This window comes from Ziziphus jujuba, chromosome 5 (genome assembly GCF_031755915.1).
Source record: "Ziziphus jujuba cultivar Dongzao chromosome 5, ASM3175591v1".
NCBI classification, from domain to species: Eukaryota; Viridiplantae; Streptophyta; class Magnoliopsida; order Rosales; family Rhamnaceae; genus Ziziphus; species Ziziphus jujuba.
In genome coordinates this window covers 8,487,426-8,505,621 of record NC_083383.1, presented here as the reverse complement: position 1 = coordinate 8,505,621, position 18,196 = coordinate 8,487,426, and the positions used below count along the sequence as shown (strand labels likewise).

Here is an 18,196-nt window from a genome sequence, read left to right as displayed (position 1 = left end):
TTCTATTTCCTCTTCTTCAAAAGATTCGAGGAGAACAGGGCAGAAGGCCTGTCAATGTCACGACAACTCTTCTAACATATTTACTTTTTCAGAAAATGTCCATAATATTTTTTACCAGATGGAAGCCATGTCTGATGCTAATAGAATCATAATCTACAGAGGAATAATCACGCGCTACGACTAGACAGAGCATATACTAGTGTCACGACTACCCAAATCACATTCAAAGGGTTGAACCACTGCTTTCTATTAAGAAATAAGGACTTATGGACAACTTAAAGTTTATGATGTTTCTGATTTTAACTAACGACAATAAAAATTAAGCATAAACAATTTTTATTTACTCCAAAAGCATAGTGACTTAATAGAATTCATAACATAGTCTCATCTCTGATACCCTTAAATGTTGGAGCTTTTAAGCACCAAAATTTCATCATCCCTAACTGTTCTTGCACTGCTGGAAAAATTACTTTCAAAGCCTGAGATCGGATAAGAGACGGAGACCGATAAAAGACAACTTCTCATTTCCAATCCCGATCATTGCCCCCAGGCACACGCCCTAAATTGGTTATCCATGGCCGGCCCTGAACTGTTTACAGAACAAGCATTTCACTAATTATATGGCCAAAAAAAGAAAAGAAACAAACAAACATAGGAAAAAACAAATCCAAGGCATGAAAGCAAATTAAAGTGTAGCAACTAATCTAAAGCCTTAATCCATGCAGTATTTTTCTAGCGACTAGCGATTAGCCACGCACTAAGGTGTAACACAAAGAGTTGACTTCTTAACCATTATAAAACGTAATCTTAACATCAACAAACAGGCAATAGGCAAGAAGTAACTACAAGAAAACATATGATTAATAGGCTTAAACCACATAATTACAAAATTTAAAACCCAAAAAAAAAAAAAAAAAAAGTACAGGGAAAAAAAAAATGAAAATCAATAACCACCCACCCACCCAAGAGCTGGGAAAAAGGAACAGAGGAAGCACATGTAGCATTTTAAAGTTTATATAGCAACAGTAAGCTATCCAAACAACATTATATATTAGTTTAAATCTTTCTATTTTCTAGAAAGTCGGAGGAAGGTGGGCTCCAGGTCTATAAACTACTTCTGGAAGCACAAAGCGCATGTTTCTATGCTTAGTAAAAGAAAATAGTGAATATAAGGTCCCAAACATATACTCGTTCAAAATTGTTAGTTTTTTACACGAACTGCCAAGGACTAAATTAAAGCAGGATAACAAGACTTTGAGAGAAAACATGAATTTAGTTTGGACAAATATCAAACATCAATTGTAAAACATAGTTCTACCATTGTGCCTAGGGGCATGTAGTCATCTAGCTTCCTCTCCATTACCCAAGTGCATGGAATAGAATCTTTAGAGTCCAACTTGTATCTTCTCAAAGGAAAGAGGACTCTAGCTTCCAGTTTTCAACCTGAATTATATCTCTATCAACCAAGCATAACTCATTTAGTTAGAAACAAAGAAAATAATAACAAGAGATAGCTGTGAAAGTGCCACCACCATTATTATCAAAGTAATGCTCTTTTGGTAGGCTAAGATCAAGATAAACCAAGATGTTAAGCTCCAATATTTTGAAGAAAGGGTTTAAGGGTTTTTACAGAGACTCACTTGGCTACTTTTCAAAAGCACAAGACAATTTGCTAGTTATATGCTTGAGGATTTTTAACAAAGGCTTAAGGTATGAAGGAAAAGGTAAAATTAAACAGAAAAATTGCTGGGTGGGTTTATTTGAAAATAGACAGCATTGGAAGGAAAAGAAGAGCGATATGCTATAGGCAACTTGAAGATTATCCTAAACTTATTACATGAGATGAGACTCATTAGCTCTCAGAAACTTCTAGAAACTTTTAGACATACAAATCATAAAATTAAAGGATACACGTTTTTACCAAATGCCAAGGTTCCTATTATGCCAATAATATAAATATTGGTTCGCATAATTCTCCAATGGCAGGATCTTGAAACACTTACAAGCACATACCACAAATTAAAAAGTACATCAGCAACTTGTTTTAAATCCCAAATTTAAAAAACATTCCTAAAATCATAAATTAAAATTTTGCAGCAGTGCATGCAAATACATCAAGGCAAAGTCAGAACTCTCAAACACTAAGAAAAATATAACTAATCCAACCTTAGCAAGATCCAACATGGTATTCATGTATTGTTTGATATACTTAATTCTGACCTTCACCTTTCAAAATATATTAATAATAGATTATAATCGATTTGTCAATATACAGCAAGCAAAACCTATTGACACTCCAAACCTTTTCATGATTCAGATTCCAAAATTCTCTTCTCTTTACCCAATCATCAAGCAGTGATTATAAGTTTCTATCATTTTTCTTTACTCTCCTTCAGAAGCAAAAACTAGTCAGGGGAATGAGTATTCTATTTTTCCTGTATAAGTCAGATATGGATGAGAAAGTGAGAGGATGCATCTATACTAGTCTAAAAACATGCCCCTATCTGATTCTACATATAGAAAGAGGATATGTTTCTTTTCTGAAAGAGGATATATTTTCTCTGTAATCCTTAAACATCACGTGCATTACCTATATTCCTTCAATATTTAGTATCACACTCACATGTAACATGCTAATATCCGGTCAAAGTTTTACTCCGCTTCAAAAGGAAATAATTTCCAGATAGTATAGTCCGTACATTTTGAATTTATAAATACACACAGATATAACAGTTTAATGACGTCTTCAAGAGAAATCTAAATAAAAGTTGTTGATGTCTATAATATGGCCAAGGTGTCATCTTTCTTTCCGTGGCATGCAGATGTCATCATCCAGAAGAACATTTTAATTAATAACACAGCATGTCAAGCACAGAAGTGAGAGTTCAGCAAGTACAAGACGCACAAACACAGCATCTGAAATGCATTTTTGGGACACCTCTGAAACACCATGGATCCTACTTCAAAAGCATAATTCCTCCAAACTCAAATTCTTAGCGTGTTCTGAGTTATCTATGAAGGTTAAACGACCAAGACCAAGATAGAAGAAACATAGACACTGAAACCTTAAGGGGATAAATAATTGTGTTTGTTCATGGATTATAAATTTAATTTTGGTCCTAATATTAGAAAAAAATACAAGCACCAAGATTTGCAACAGATGAAAGAAAAGTACCGAATACATGTCTGAAAGTAAAAAGGTACCAAAATTTTCTACCAGCAAGAAGCATAAAAGAAACAAGCATGTACAACCAGCAAACAACAACAACAACAACAAAAGCGCTAAAACAAGGAATTGAGACACAAATTATAAACTGGAAGTAAAAGAAATCATACCCAATATTTAGAATGTTAAGGGGATCCATTAGCTGAGGTTGCTGCGGGTGCTGTGGCTCACCCTGTTGTTGTTGCTGCTGCTGCAGACTAGCACCGGCAGCCACTGCTGCAGCGCTGGAAGGAGCACCTTTCGCTTCAGCAAACCTCCACATATACCATGCAGCGACTGACCGGTAAGGCCTCCACTTGTCGCACAACTGGTCCATCTGAGAGGGCCGAGGCAACTCTTCGAGATTGTAAAGAAGCTGGACACCTTTGCGAACCCCAAGATCGTTCACGGGAAGCACATCGGGTCTGTGAAGCGAGAAAATCATGAACATGTGAACAGACCATGATCCAATCCCATTAACCATCGTTAGCATTGTGAACAGCGATTTGTCGTCCATATTTACAATCGCCGAATCAGAAAGAATCCCATTCTGGTACTTCCTCGCAAGGTCATGGAGGTAGCTAGCTTTACGACCCGAAACCCCAATTTGCCTAAGCTGCTGAGGGGTTAGGGCAAGAACCGTCTCGGGCACGACACCGGCTTCGCTGCCGCAGAGAGATATGAAGCGCGTGTAGATTGACGTGCCGGCTTTGTAAGCGAGCTGCTGGTAGAGAATGCTTTTCGTCAGGGCAAGAAACGGGGTGTGGAAGCTGTCGAAAGTCGGAGGCTGGTGGATGTCGATCAGAGGAGCCAGTAGTGGATCGGCGTTTCGCAAATGGCGGAGCGCGATTTCGACTTCACCTTCGCAGGAGAGAGATCGGGCCGCGATCTTCGGCAAGGTCACGGCGGCGCGTTGCTGTACGATCTTGGACTTGGTGGGTTTGGGGTTTTCGGGAACGACGACGATTTGAGAGGAGGAGGATTTAGGGTCGGAGGAGTTATCAGGGGAAAGCTTGCGAATTTTGCGGGGACGGAAAGGGATTTTGGAAGGAGGGGAAGAGGATTGGGCTGGAGCATTGCTCAGTTCGGTGGGTGAATCGCTGGTTGGGGCTATCGTGGTGGCGTTAATGGAGGCGGTGGTGGTAGTGGTGGTGGAGGGGGATTCATGAAGGGGCTGATTCTGGGTTTGGGTTTGGGTGTGGGTCTGAGGCTGGTCTTGTTGTTGTTGTTGGGTCGGAGCCTGAACTTGGGTTTGTTCGCCCATATGTAAGAGAGTCGATCAGTGTGGTCCAGTACGATGAATGCCGAAGACGAAGGCCGGTATTGGAGACGACGACTAGTAGCGGCGGCTGCGGCGGCTTATAGAAAGGGTTGAATTGAAGCCCATGGAAGAGATAGAGAAGAGAGTGTGGGCAGTACACAAGACTTTGTGCACAGCCAAGGACTATTATTATGATTATTTTATTATTTTATTTTATTTATTATTATTATTATTATTATTTATGATAATTTGATTTACAAACAAGTCACTCTTTATTATTATTTTTCTCGAAAATTACTAATTATAAAAAACCAAAAAGAAACCGACAAGTGAGTGACTTTTGATTTTCTTTTTCTCTTCTGTATTTCTCTTTTTTTTTTTTTTTTCCTTCCAAAATTCTCTCTCTATTTCTCTAACAACAAGACAAGTGGCATCCGGTTTTTCCTCCCCGAAGGAATTTGTTTGTGGAAAACTGCTGTTTCACGCTCTTTTTGGGCGCGTGTTGCACGTGAAACTTTCCCTTCTTCTTCTTCTTCTTCTTCTGCTACTGTTTATTTCTAGGTCTTTTTGAGTTTCGGATTGCGATTCCTGTCTGTCTGTACAGTGTTTTGCGCTTTACTTCTTTTCTTTGCCCTTTTTTATTTGTATTTATTCATTTTTTTCTTTTAACTCCAATCGTTTAGTTTTAATTGGGCCCAGAATTTAGAAATTTAGAAATTGAAAGCCAACTTCAACTTGAAGTGTCTTCTTTACCTTTGTTAATTGGGCTTGATGGTTGGGTTTAGACAGGTGTAATAAATGGGCTTAGTTACAAAAAACCCACTATACATTGTTTTTGAGTAACGGTACTCGCGCGACCAAACTTTCTTCCCCACACAGCATTTATATGTAAGATTACAAAGAAAATCCTTATTTTATTTTTCTTTATAAGTTTTAGTCGATTCATTATTCTCTTACGGTTTTTTTCATTAAAAGTCACCCTCTATCATGTACTTGGAGACTTCTCTAACAGCAATAAGTTCTTTTTTCAAAAAGGTCCTCGGTGATCTTGCTCTCCATTTCGAGATCGCAGAGTATTTTTCGAGAAATTACATTAGCAGGATTGCAATGGGATGGGAGAGACGGTTATGGAAAAGGTTGGGGTTGCATCCATTACATATTACAATGGAACAAGAAGCATAGCTAGTGCCATTTTTTATGGTATTTTCCATCTGTGATTGAGCTTTGGATTTATGTCTTGCTGTCTAGATGAAGAAGAAGATGAAGGCGTGCGTTGCAAAATTGATTAATTCAGAAGGAGAAATTATAAAAGTGTTTTTTGTCATTTTACATAATCTCGCTGCAAGTAGAAATTTTGGTCGTGCAAATAGGAGCACCCTATTTGTTTGCTTTTACCATTATTGTTTTTTTAATAGATTTGTTTATATCAATTAAAAGTATATTAATTTAACCATTTTATTCTTTGAAATCTGTCCATTTAGTTAGGTCAAAGCTAGACTAAAAGAGCAATTCAGTTCCAGGATATACCTCATTCTTCAAACTAAAACTGATTTGCACCCAGGATATACCACTAATGTAAGAAGATGTAGTCATTTTTTGTAAAAATTGTAATTATTGAAAAGGATCCAACTAATTCCTATCAATTACTCAAGATCAAACCCAATAATACATTTTTTACACTTTGTGTTTAATCATATTTACACCTTCACGTTAGATCTTCCTAAATAATGAGAAAAATTTACAATCTTTTACTGTGTTCTAAAAAAAAAAAAGATTTGAAATCCAATGGTAGTTAAAATATAGAAAACAAATTTCTTTAAAATCTTTTATTAACTTTTTTAGATTTGTTTTACTTCATTGGTTAAACCTCATTTATCAGAGTCAAAATGGTAACCATTTGGATTAATTCTAAGAAGTTTCTTTATTCATCATCGTTAATATGATAAGGTAGATTAATTTTTGGTTCCTGTACTCTCTTTAGCCAACATTTTTGGTACCTTTCATAAGGATAATTAAAGGGTTAGTGGGTATTAACTTTTTTCCCCTTGTAACGGGTTCTTTGGCTCTTTTGATTATTTAAATGACTTATATTATTGCAAACAAAAAATGAACAAATATTTGTAGTACTTTTTAAATATATTTATTTAAAAAAATTATTGGCCATCACCATTACTAATAGCGCCTACATTAGCAATGAATCTCAAGAAATACAAAAATTCATTTATCTATTAGCATCCCAAATTTCAAACTCATCTGTTAACAAATGATTTTTTTTCTTGTTTTGGTAAATTATATTAACAGATGAATTGATAAACTATTTGGACCATAGTCCAATTATACTTGCAAGACTATCAGGTATACCCCGTTGGAAAAATCATTGCTTTTTATGGTTCTTTTGAAAATAAACGACATAAATGTTAGAAAATATCTCAAATCGGGAAATCGCTACTGCGACAATGCGTCGAAAATGTCACAGCTCTGATTCGCCAACTTCATTCATTGACTTTCTCAATTTACATTATTATATTCCCTGTTTATAATTTGTTCTCATTAAGAAATTCTCTATGAGCTATACCCCCCCCCCCCCCCCCCCCCCAAAAAAAAAGAAGGAATTTTAAATGACTACGAGCATGAAGATTTACACTATTTCCAGCTGCAGGCAAAAAACTTTAGCAAAGCAAAGCAATTATTCGCTATTGGACTTTTTTTTTTTTTTTTTTTTTTCTTGATGAATCTTCTCTTTCACTATTAGATCTAACCTTGATGGTCAGCAGCAGACTAATGTTTGGTACGCACGTGGTTCTTGTTTGTTAAGCCAGTGTGACTAAAAATTACTTTCTACATTTAATCAACTTATTTTTGCACGTGACAAATCATATTTTATGGAAGAATAAAAAATAAGTACAATGCGAAAAGAAGGCCTCAAAGGATGTGGGGTATCCTCGTTTTGGAGCCATTGGATCATATCGCTTTTAGCCCAATAAGTGGATGTGTCTCGTAGTGAAGACTGTTAGGTTAGGTACCCTCCACGTATGCCTTGTTCTTCAATCATATTTGTTTAAATCATTCTGTTTCTCGTTTTTATAGAATATATCCAGGAAAATCTTTTTGATATCTTTTTATTTTTATTTACTTAGTTTTTGATCTCTAAACAAGTAGGTTTCGAGCTAATAAATTATGGGTGTGAGTCATATTTAAATTAATTAATAGATTACATCGCATGGAGGAAAAAAAAGCTTTTATTTTTAATATTTTCCCAGATTAAATGGGTAATCCAGCTGGTTGGTGGAATGGAATTTATTTGTAAAATATTTATGAAATATATGATTTAAATTGTTTTTTACCATATGGATAGGTTCCAATTTATTACAAACAGTGGGCAAGTGAGGCTCAACTTATTAAAGGTGATACACAGGCAATAATAAATACTAAATACATATCTACTTACCAAAAGAACTATCAATCTTATTGATTAATTGGTTATTTTTGTATGGTAGCTTTATTTATTTATTTTATAGGTTATAATATTAATTATTATTACTTTAACATTGTAAAATTTTGATAGAAGGAGTGGAAAACGAGAAAAAAAAAACATTTGTCTAATAAAAAAAAGGAAAGAAGAAAAGGAGACCATTATTGCAGCAAAAAAACACAGCAAATCATAAAAAAAGCAAAGCGAGTCAAATGGGTACAGATAGATTTTTATGTCATATATATTTTGTCTAAATCTAGTGGACCACTGTTACAACTCACAGCCGCCTATGTGTTAAGCTGATCTTTTTCATTTAATTATTCTAAATTTTATTTTATTTTATTTTTGGTTTCCAGTTTCTAATTTGAGAGCTAAAAAATAAATGGAAACGCGTCACAAACTGAATTGGGCGTTATAACAATTGAAAAGAAAAAACCAAAAAAAAAAAAAAAAAAAAAAAATGGACACAAAGCTTGAGGTTTTGCCGTGAGGAGAATCACTACACCAGTTTGTTTTCCAACTAACAGCACTCGTCCCAGTACCCAGTCCCAGTCTGGTGAAAAATATTACAGCCCCGTAAAAAAAAATCCACGACGATGGGACTCAACTGAAGGAAGCCAAATATTGCTTATTCACTCTCTCACTCTGTTTGTCTCTCGGGAAAACGCATTTTCTTTCCCAGGAAAAACACATTTTCTACTGTGTGTTTTTCTGTGTGCTTGTGTGAGTGAGAGAGAGAGGGAGAGGAAGAAGAAGAAGAAGAAGAAGGAAGGATGAGTTTCAGGGAAGAGAGTGATGATGGGAAGGAAATCAGGAAGCCGTTTCTGCATACTGGGAGTTGGTATCGGATGGGTTCGAGGCAATCTAGTATGATGGCGTCGGGACAGACCATGCGTGATAGCTCAATCTCAGTTGTGGCTTGTGTTCTGATTGTGGCTTTGGGTCCTATTCAATTCGGCTTCACTGTAAGACTAGCTTCTGTTTTCTTCGATTAATTCTCCTTAGTCTCCTTGTTTTTTTTTTTTTTTGGAAATGGAAAGAAGGATATTAATCTCAGCTCTACTAAATTGTTTTTGAGCTATTATATTCTTGTGAATTTTGAGTTTTGATCGATTCATTGAAACCCAGAAAAACCAAAAATTATAAGCTTGGAGCTGATTTTACTTTGGTTGAATCGGTAGCTAATTTTCTCGGCGACCAAACAGGATTTTTAAAATTTTTTTTAATATTTTAATTCGCTAATTCTTTATCTATTTCTTTCTGTCTTTCTCTCTGCAGTCCGGTTATTCTTCACCTACCCAATCTGCAATCACCAAGGATCTTTCACTTTCACTGTCGGAGGTTCGAATTTCATTTTCTTATTATGTATATTTATGCATATGATTTTAGTTAGATTTTAACAGATTCTTGGCTCAGTATTCTATATTTGGTTCTCTATCCAATGTGGGTGCCATGGTTGGTGCAATAGCTAGCGGTCAGATTGCTGAATATATTGGTCGAAAAGGGGTAGGATTAAATCACTTTTATTCTTTTCCTTTTTAAGCATCAAATTATGCCTCCATTTTTGTTTTCGTTTTGCTTTTACTTCTTTTTAGTTCAATGACTTGAGTTTTTACTTTGTTGTATTAATTACAGTCCTTAATGATAGCTGCGATTCCTAATATAATCGGATGGCTTGCTATATCATTTGCCAGAGTGAGTTTTAGTGACAATCCATTTTCAGTGAGATTGTAGTTAGGCATATGCTGAATGCCGACATGAAAGTGTCGGTCTGATATTTTAAGTTTAATGCTTTTTTTTTTTTAATTATTTATTATTTATTATTATTATTTTTATATAGGACGCTTCTTTTCTCTACATGGGAAGGTTGTTGGAAGGATTTGGTGTGGGAATTATCTCATACACGGTATGACTGAGTGTCCCTCTTGTTTTTCGAGCATGGAAATGTGTGAGTAAAGAACTTTTGCAAAGTAATAACTTGGTTGATTATCTGCAGGTGCCTGTGTATATTGCTGAGATATCACCTCAAAACTTGAGAGGCAGTCTGGGGTCAGTGAACCAGGTATGCAGTGCTTAGTGGCTTTGTTCAATTATCAATGTTGTTAATTGTTATTGTCACTCAATTATTCTATTATCACATTTTCACTGGCTTAAAAAATGTTTTATGGTTATTTGTTGTTGTGTAGCTCTCTGTCACCATAGGGATCATGCTGGCTTATCTTCTGGGCCTCTTTGTTGAATGGAGAATACTTGCGGTTTTGGGTAATCCTCTAAAGATTCACTCTTATGGTCATATCACAAGTTGTATAAAAAGCCTGTTGCATTTCATTTTCTTTCTTTTATATTATCACAATATAGATGAGGCTTTTCCTTTTCTTATCTCCATCAAGGCAATACTTGTCAATGGAGGTTTACGTAGAAGTAATTTGATTTGTAGTTTAAGGAGAGAGTTCTTGAATGCAAAACCCCAAACAATATCCTTATGTCAAAAGAAAAGATAGGTCGCATGATTAATTCTTGATGGATCTTTTATAACAAACTAAGAGCCTCTCCTTCCCCTTTTATAACAAACTACATAGGACTTCAGTTTATTTGATCCTTCAGTATCCAATATTTGAATAGACGTTGATGGAACTTTGCTACCATTTCTTTTTTTACAGGAATACTGCCATGTACAATATTGATACCTGGGCTATTTTTCATTCCGGAATCTCCTCGATGGCTGGTGAGTTCATGATGTAGGTTTTGCTCTCAAATGTGGTTGGATATATTGTTTTGTTTATTGATGCATGTTTTTATGCCAATCTAGGCAAAAATGGGCATGACAGAGGATTTTGAAACCTCTTTACAAGTCCTGCGAGGTTTTGATACTGATATTTCTATTGAAGTGAATGAAATCAAGGTAAAAGCAGCAGACTTGACTTTTCTTAATTGTACTTTAGGTGACCTGATGTTTCCAATAGCACATATGCATTTTCATTTGGAAAAGTATCATAGAACTACTGTTCCATCTGATTTGAAAATTGCTTATCTAAATTCATATTGTGGCAAACATTGTGCAGAGATCTGTAGCATCAACAACTAGAAGAACAACAATTCGGTTTGCAGAACTCAAACAGAGAAAATACTGGCTCCCTTTAATGGTACCATACATTTTCCAGAAGATTTGGTTCTCCACTCAGTATGTGTTTGTTGCATAAAACTTGGTGCTCATATATGAAAGTATAACAGCTTTGTGTGTGTGTCCCACAGATTGGAATTGGACTGCTTGTTCTTCAACAGATTAGTGGAATCAATGGTGTTCTATTCTATTCCAGTACTATCTTTGCAACTGCTGGTAAGGTCAAGTTTGTTTTACTTCAAACAACGAACAAGTTAAATAGGGATGGTTGCACCAAAAGTATGGTAAAATATCTATAAATTGGTTCATTTTTTAGTTTTCTTTGACCACAATAAGTATGAAAATATATCGGTGTGTACTTCAGAAATTAATATGAGTCACAAGTATGGTTCTACCAGTAATGAGATAAGTACTTCCCTTCTTGTACTTTATAGTATAATTATCATTATTAAAAGCCTAAATCAGCCCACAGACCGTAAGTAGGTTCTAATGTTTTGACTATTAACTTCCTAGTCTGTCCATTTTACATGAACAAGTATACTGTCAATATTCTTATATCTCTTTTAATTCTTAAATTGATTATTGTAGTAGAAACATGATTTTATCGGCTTAGTTTTTATGGCAAACGGTTTTTATTAGTTACCTTAATTTGAACAGGGGTCACATCAAGTAATGTGGCTACATTTGGTCTTGGTGCTGTTCAGGTATAGCTAGAAGAAATACTTGCAGTTTCTTTCTTCCTCTATCTAATTTTCTCTGGTTTTAATTCACCAAAAAAAATGTTCTCTGGTTATAATCATAACAAGGATCTGTATGTAATTAGGTCTTAGCTACTGGATTGACTACATGGTTGATGGACAAAGCAGGCCGACGGCTTCTACTTATTGTGAGTTTGAGCATTTATTTTTCATTAGTTTTTGGTTAGGTAATTTCTGTCTGAAGATAATAAATGGAATGTCATGTTTTAGATCTCCTCTGCTGGAATGACACTTAGCCTCCTCCTTGTTGCTGTAGCATTCTTCTTAAAGGTACTAAATGCTTATAAATGACTTTACTCTTTCTTTTTCTTTCAAATGTCTATTTTCAAAAACAATTACTCTTTGTGGAAAGTTTCTGCGTACTCTGCATATGTTTTATAAACTATTTCTTTTTGTAATGTTAATTGATTGCAGGATTTTGTATCAACTGATTCTAGTTTCTATAGCACACTGGGGATAATATCAGTTGTTGGAGTTGTGGTATGTATAGACGCATCATGAAATATACTTGTACTTATTATATATTCTGGTTAAATATCCTACTTCCTAATCCACTTTTAATTGCAGGCCATGGTGATTGCTTTTTCGTTAGGGGTTGGAGCTATTCCATGGATTATAATGTCTGAGGTATGTCCATTATTTTCGCCATGGAATTTGGTTTGTTGTTAGACTTGCTGGGATTGGATGCTTGAACCTTCAAGTTTATGCATGGACACCAATGATAATACACTTTTCATAGAATCATACTTACTGTTCACAAATGAAGCTCCTTCAATGTTTAGGTTCTCATCCTGAAAGTATCTGTTTTAGTGCAGGGGATGAAGTCCAATTGAATTTTGTGGATTTGTTTAATTTCTTTCACTTCTTTATGTGATTGAAAAACTTGAAATTACAAAATGCTATATATGGAATTTTAATCTACTGTTGTTGTCATATGGGCTGAAGCATTATTCATTACTTTTGGTTTTCTGTCCTTTTAGGAATTATAATTTCAAGTTTAATGTTTTCAATAAATTTGGAAAATGCAGATTCTTCCAATCAATATTAAAGGCCTTGCTGGAAGTGTAGCAACGCTAGCCAACTGGTTCACTGCTTGGTTGGTCACCATGACTGCAAATTTGCTATTGGAATGGAGTAGTGGAGGTCTCTCTCTCTCTCTCTATATATATATATTTATGTATATGTATGTATACGTATATTATTTCTACAATTCTGTGTTATTATGTTTTTATTACTATCATCAGTACAAAATAAAATAGGCTAATGGGCTATATCTTGCTTCAACAGGAACCTTCACAATATACACGCTTGTGAGTGCTTTCACGGTGGTATTTGTTACCATTTGGGTCCCTGAGACGAAAGGGAGAACTCTGGAAGAAATTCAATGGTCCTTCAGATAAGCTTTACCTTTCCTTTTAGTTTCAATTTTTATCAGAGGAAAAGCAATTTATGCTGTTCTTTTGGTGCGGTGATCCTACAGTTACTGTAAAAATGTGAATTTGTATAATTTTTTTCTTTGGTCCTATTGGCATAAATGCTGGCAATTCTTCTGCCAGCACTTCGTGGTCCTTTATTGCTGATACAAGAGGTGTAACACGAGTTTGCCTACCACTATCTCTGCCACAAAAACTTTCTATCTACAAACTAATTTCAATTTATGCTGGGACCACTAAAGTAACATAGAATTCCTACTTTTGTTGAGATTAACGTTCTAATAGGCTAATTAGCTTCGCAAAAATCCAGCAGATAACATATTGTAGCAAATACTCCGAAAACAAAAGAGAAATACACGTAATTTATCTTAACCTAGGTCTAGAATATCGACTAATTCGGCATTATTTCTCCAAATTTTTTATTTTTTCAATAAGTCAATAGAATATGATATTCAGGTTTAAACATAAAAAATTAAAAATTAAAAAAAAAATTTCCATAAATTCTGCAAAATTTTTTATGTGTCCATCAAAATTTCTATCAATATATTTCCATGTTACTTCCTTGAGAATTTGGTCAAAATTTTCATAATATATGATGATATTTAAAAAGTTTCCACTATAATTTTCATAAAATTTCTAACATATTTGTTGAAATTTGAAAATTGGAATAGAATACTTTAGATCCTAGAAGCCTACAAAGAAATATGGACGTAAACATCGTCACAAACCTCTAGCACCAACGGTGGAGGCGGAGGTGCAGGTAGTGAGGTGGTGGATTCGGTCATTTGAGGGTGGAGAGTGCCAAAGTGTGGAGCTGATTGTGGGAGAGGCGGGAGTCAGCAGAGTAGTCACACTCGCACCAATCAGCAGAAGGCAGAGCGCTGGTCGACGCCTTCTCCTTCTCCTTGATCACGGGGAGCGCTTGTTTGAACACGCAAAGTTCAGTGGTTTCAAGTCGAGCCCGTGGCAGCAAAGATGGCGTGGGCCTACAGACGCTCGTCGGATATGTTGAAAATGATTCTAAAGCCTACGGTTGCCTGTGGTAAAGAAGATCGATTGGGGCTTAGAAATGCTCGCCGGAGTGGAGCCAATGGAAAGAGAGCTTGAAGGCCTCTTCTTTCCTCTACAGCTAGTCGTCATTCATTGTGTTTGTTGTGATCTTGGCTTCTGAGGAGTTTGGGTTTTTTCTTTCACGGAATAAGAGCTGATCAGTTGTGGGTAGGTTTCTGTGAACCAAGGGTTTTTTGGGCTTTATACGAGGGTTATCTTATTGGCAATTAACTTTTAAGGAACTTAAGATTGCAGTTGCACATTCTTATTCTTATTGTAACAGAAGTTTTAGTATTTGCACCATACTTAATTCAGATTGTAACAAATGTTTTAGAATTCATTAAGGGAGCCTTTGACCCATGTGTAAAATAAAAGATAATAGCTCACTAATTTATCCGTATTTTAGCAAAAATATGGAACTCTCCTGTATGCATCGTATTTCAAGGTATATATATATATATATATATATTTTGTAGTTTGGCCAATGCCATATGTACTTTTGAGTGGTGATGGTTTTGAGTTTATGATAAATTTATTACCATATTTGATGACTGTTGGTACACAATCCAAGAGCATGAAAGCCACATAATCAAGTATGTAAAAATTTAAATATAGTTGAGTATGTGAAGTCACACAATCAAAGAGCATATAATTTTGAACAATAATATTGGGAAAATTTAAAAACCTTTAAAAATTTTTTTTAAATAAATATGAATAAATGCAAATACATTTGTTCCTTTTTCTATATTAAAAAAAAAAAAGTTTTCTCTCCTGTGAATCTTGGATTTGAATCCAACTTAGTCTATATGTTGGAAATACCAACTTCTTTAGTAAATAAATTTAATTAAAATAATGCATCACCCAGTACTTACAATTCACTTGCTGCCAATCCAGTACTTCCAAATTGTTCCAATCACCTCCAAAGTTCGTAACGCAAGATTTCGATTATTTTATTAGCACTTCTATTATTACTGCTGTCCTTGTCGTTGTTGTTGTTTTTTTAGGGAATCTATTATTTTTGTATTGCTGATAGAAAACAAACGTACCATCAAATATTCAGAACCAACTCAATCCATTCGTTAGCTCAATTGAAAAAATAATATAAAATATTTCAATCCATTCTAATCTTATAAATGAAAGAGAAAGAAAACAAACCGCCAAATAATGACTGGTAGGCATGAATTACTGGTCTATAGACAGTGTTATTTCTGAACACTTGCCATATTGGTATCCTTAATATTGTGAACCTACAGTTTTCTCGTAATTCAAAAAGACAAAAATCACGAATTCTTCCATTCAAAATACAAAAATAAAATGGCCTAGATGGGTAGAGAGCTGTACTATCAAAACTAAATGCTTTTATTGGGGACAAAAAAAAAAAAAAAAAAAAACAACTAGGCTTTTACTGTCTAGTATTCAGTAATACTAGAATTATCCACAAGAGAAGAAAACATTTCTAAATGGCTAAAGGAGAAAACAGTTCTGCATCAGACCTTAAAGCCAGGTAGTAAATTGCCGGAATTCTTACATTATTACGAGTAATGCCTACCTTATTATCTTAAATTAAAAGACTTAAATTGACACAAAACAAGACTGCCTATGCAAGTTTCTTAAAAATGCGTAAATCACCGCGATTTTTAACATTCACCATAAATTACATGTACAAGAAAACAAACAAACAAAATGAAAAAAAAAAGAAAAAAGAAAAATTATATAACATTACAAAATCAGTGAAAAGAAGTTTCATAGCATAGATAGATTGACCATCCTAAATGGATAATGAAAACACTGAGTGATGGAAAAACCACAATATGACTTCCAATATCAGATTAAATAAAAAATAGAAAAAAAAGACAAAACCCCCCAAAACTAAATACCACAGCAATGTGACCCAGGCAAGACAGAGTGGTTTGGCTACTAATTCTATATAGAAAAAGAGCGTCAACCCAAATTGTAAAACTGTTTATTTCAAAAACTATGAAACTATCTTAACCGGATACTTATCAATGCAATCTTCCCATGGACCATTTCGACAAGGCTTTACATTTCTAAGCGCCTCCCAAACCGCACTATTACATTTAAACCCACTTCCAAATGCAATCTGCCAAACACGGTTTCCTCTGCGCATCCTTCCTTTGGCTTCTGTATAGGCCAATTCATACCAAATCGAGCTCGACGAAGTGTTCCCAAACCGGTGAAGAGTCATCCTTGAAGCCTCCACATGAGATGGTGAAAGCTGCAGGTTCTTCTCCAATTCATCAATCACAGCTCTGCCACCGGCGTGTATGCAAAAATGATCAAATGCCAGTTTGAAATCTGGTATATAAGGCTTCACATTCCCATTCAGCAATTTCTTAACCAAAAGGGTGGCAAAGAACAAAAGCTGCTCGCTGATTGGAAGCACAAGAGGACCCAGAGTTGTGATGTTGGTCTTGAGCGCTCCTCCAGCAATCGCCATCAAATCCTTGGACAGTGAAACGCCTGTCTTCCCCACCTCGTCTTGTTCCTGATAAACGCAGCGAAAAGCCTTATCATCTGCCCCACGATGGGTTCTCACTACATGAACAAGTCTATACTTGGCTCGTCTTCTATCTCCGGACCTGTTTGATAGCAAAACCGCCGAACACCCAACTCGAAACAAGCAATTGGGTATCAACATGGATTTCTTGTTTCCAAAATACCAATTCTGGGTAATATTCTCGGTGCTCACAACCACAGCGTATGTATTCCTATGAACTTGAAGCATATCTTTCGCTAAATCAATGGCAATAACCCCAGCACTACAACCCATCCCTCCCAAATTGAAGCTCCTAATATTACCTCTGAGTTTGTATTTATTCACAATCATAGCGGAAAGCGATGGGGTAGGATTAAACAAGCTGCAATTCACAACGAGAATCCCAATATCCTTGGGCTTGACATTCGTATTTGCGAATAGGTTATCCAAGGAGCCAAACATGACCTGCTCGGCCTCTTCCCTCGCCGCAGCCATCGTTGGCGTCGGCGGGATTTCGTGCATCGCTTCTGGGACATAAGTCTCCTCGCCGAGTCCGGAGCGTTCCAGAATCTTGCGCTGGAAATTGAGCGACGTGTCGTCGAAGTCGCCGGTGAGCCTGGAATGCTCCATGAAGCGGTCGAACGGGGCTTTGAGATGATCGGGAGCACGGAAACAGGAATAGTCCACGAGATAAACGGGCCTGGGCCTGGTCATGATGTAGACGGTCAAACCGAAGACCAAGAAAGCGGAGCAAATGATGACGCTGACCAAATTGTACTGCAGATGAAACCAGAGTTGGCGCAGATCACCCACATCCATTTGAGAGGCCTCGATTAGGGTTACGATAATTAGAGGTATGAAACACAAGGTTAAGAGATTGGAGATCAGATAATGATACCCTAATTTGACGTATTTGAGATTGACGCTCTGTAGGAAATCAGGTAGCCTTCGGGTCGGCTGGATCTGAACTCCAACGGCACCGGAACCACCTCCTCCGGCGGGGGCAACGTGGGTAGCGCCGCCCCGGTCCATGGCGGTGGTCGAAGATTACCCTTTCAACGCTTGAGGCAAAGAAATGGGGAGGCTCGCGCGGCGGTGAATTTGATTGATATATAAAAAATTATGTATTTTATGTGTATATATAGAAAGTCATATTGATATAAAAGAGGTGTGTGTGTGTGTGTGTGTGCGTATATATATATATATATATATAAATCTTTGTAAGGATGTGCTTGAAAGCCGCGTATATAGGGGATAGAGAGAGGGGATTGATTTGAAATCTGGAAATTTTTTTTCCAAAATTTCTACCCTTTTTTTTTTTTTTTTGAGGTTTTGCTTTTATAATCCTGTGGTCTGTGTACGTCGAGCTGCACCAGATCAAATTAGAGAGTTGAGTAAA

At 36.0% G+C, this 18,196-nt stretch overlaps 3 protein-coding genes across 6 annotated transcripts; 1 reads left to right on the top strand and 2 right to left on the bottom strand.

Annotated features, from left to right (window-relative positions):
* Nucleotides 1-217: 217 nt before the first annotated feature.
* Nucleotides 218-4,656, bottom strand: LOC107420276 (DNA-3-methyladenine glycosylase 1). 3 transcript variants are annotated; one of them, XM_016029200.3, is made up of 3 exons: nucleotides 3,337-4,656; nucleotides 1,319-1,456; nucleotides 218-589 (listed from the first exon to the last, which is right to left on the bottom strand). In XM_016029200.3, the coding sequence occupies exons 1-2, from the start codon at nucleotides 4,467-4,469 to the stop codon at nucleotides 1,408-1,410; spliced, it is 1,182 nt and encodes a 393-aa protein (XP_015884686.1). In that variant the 5' UTR covers nucleotides 4,470-4,656; the 3' UTR covers nucleotides 218-589; nucleotides 1,319-1,407. The 3 variants fall into 3 exon arrangements, with proteins under 3 accessions (XP_015884686.1, XP_015884687.1, XP_015884685.1); XM_016029201.3 differs by having other exon boundaries at nucleotides 1,319-1,443; XM_016029199.3 differs by lacking the exon at nucleotides 1,319-1,456.
* A 3,681-nt stretch (nucleotides 4,657-8,337) lies between these two features.
* Nucleotides 8,338-13,473, top strand: LOC107420214 (sugar transporter ERD6-like 6). The gene is made up of 18 exons (XM_048476018.2): nucleotides 8,338-8,903; nucleotides 9,217-9,279; nucleotides 9,355-9,444; nucleotides 9,574-9,633; nucleotides 9,779-9,844; nucleotides 9,935-10,000; nucleotides 10,125-10,200; nucleotides 10,599-10,663; nucleotides 10,748-10,840; nucleotides 11,001-11,081; nucleotides 11,191-11,275; nucleotides 11,717-11,763; nucleotides 11,883-11,945; nucleotides 12,028-12,087; nucleotides 12,232-12,297; nucleotides 12,385-12,444; nucleotides 12,846-12,960; nucleotides 13,105-13,473. Exons 1-18 carry the CDS (start codon nucleotides 8,712-8,714, stop codon nucleotides 13,215-13,217), a joined length of 1,461 nt encoding a protein of 486 aa, XP_048331975.1. The 5' UTR covers nucleotides 8,338-8,711; the 3' UTR covers nucleotides 13,218-13,473.
* A 2,554-nt stretch (nucleotides 13,474-16,027) lies between these two features.
* LOC107420263 (3-ketoacyl-CoA synthase 4) lies at nucleotides 16,028-18,075 on the bottom strand. 2 transcript variants are annotated; one of them, XM_016029170.4, is made up of 2 exons: nucleotides 17,696-17,836; nucleotides 16,028-17,574 (listed from the first exon to the last, which is right to left on the bottom strand). In XM_016029170.4, exon 2 carries the CDS (start codon nucleotides 17,509-17,511, stop codon nucleotides 16,276-16,278), a length of 1,236 nt encoding a protein of 411 aa, XP_015884656.2. In that variant the 5' UTR covers nucleotides 17,512-17,574; nucleotides 17,696-17,836; the 3' UTR covers nucleotides 16,028-16,275. The 2 variants fall into 2 exon arrangements, with proteins under 2 accessions (XP_015884656.2, XP_015884655.2); XM_016029169.4 differs by having other exon boundaries at nucleotides 16,028-18,075.
* Between the last annotated feature and the right edge of the window lie 121 nt (nucleotides 18,076-18,196).

Coding starts and splice junctions, on each gene's coding strand:
- LOC107420276 (XM_016029199.3), bottom strand. CDS start 4,469: ATGGGCGAACAAACCCAAGTTCAGGCTCCGACCCAACAACAACAACAA. Junction 590..3,336: donor CTTAACATTCTAAATATTGG/GTATGATTTCTT, acceptor TTCTGTAAACAG/TTCAGGGCCGGCCATGGATA.
- LOC107420214 (XM_048476018.2), top strand. CDS start 8,712: ATGAGTTTCAGGGAAGAGAGTGATGATGGGAAGGAAATCAGGAAGCCG. Junction 8,904..9,216: donor CTATTCAATTCGGCTTCACT/GTAAGACTAGCT, acceptor TTCTCTCTGCAG/TCCGGTTATTCTTCACCTAC. Junction 11,764..11,882: donor TTGGTCTTGGTGCTGTTCAG/GTATAGCTAGAA, acceptor GTATGTAATTAG/GTCTTAGCTACTGGATTGAC.
- LOC107420263 (XM_016029169.4), bottom strand. CDS start 17,829: ATGGACCGGGGCGGCGCTACCCACGTTGCCCCCGCCGGAGGAGGTGGT.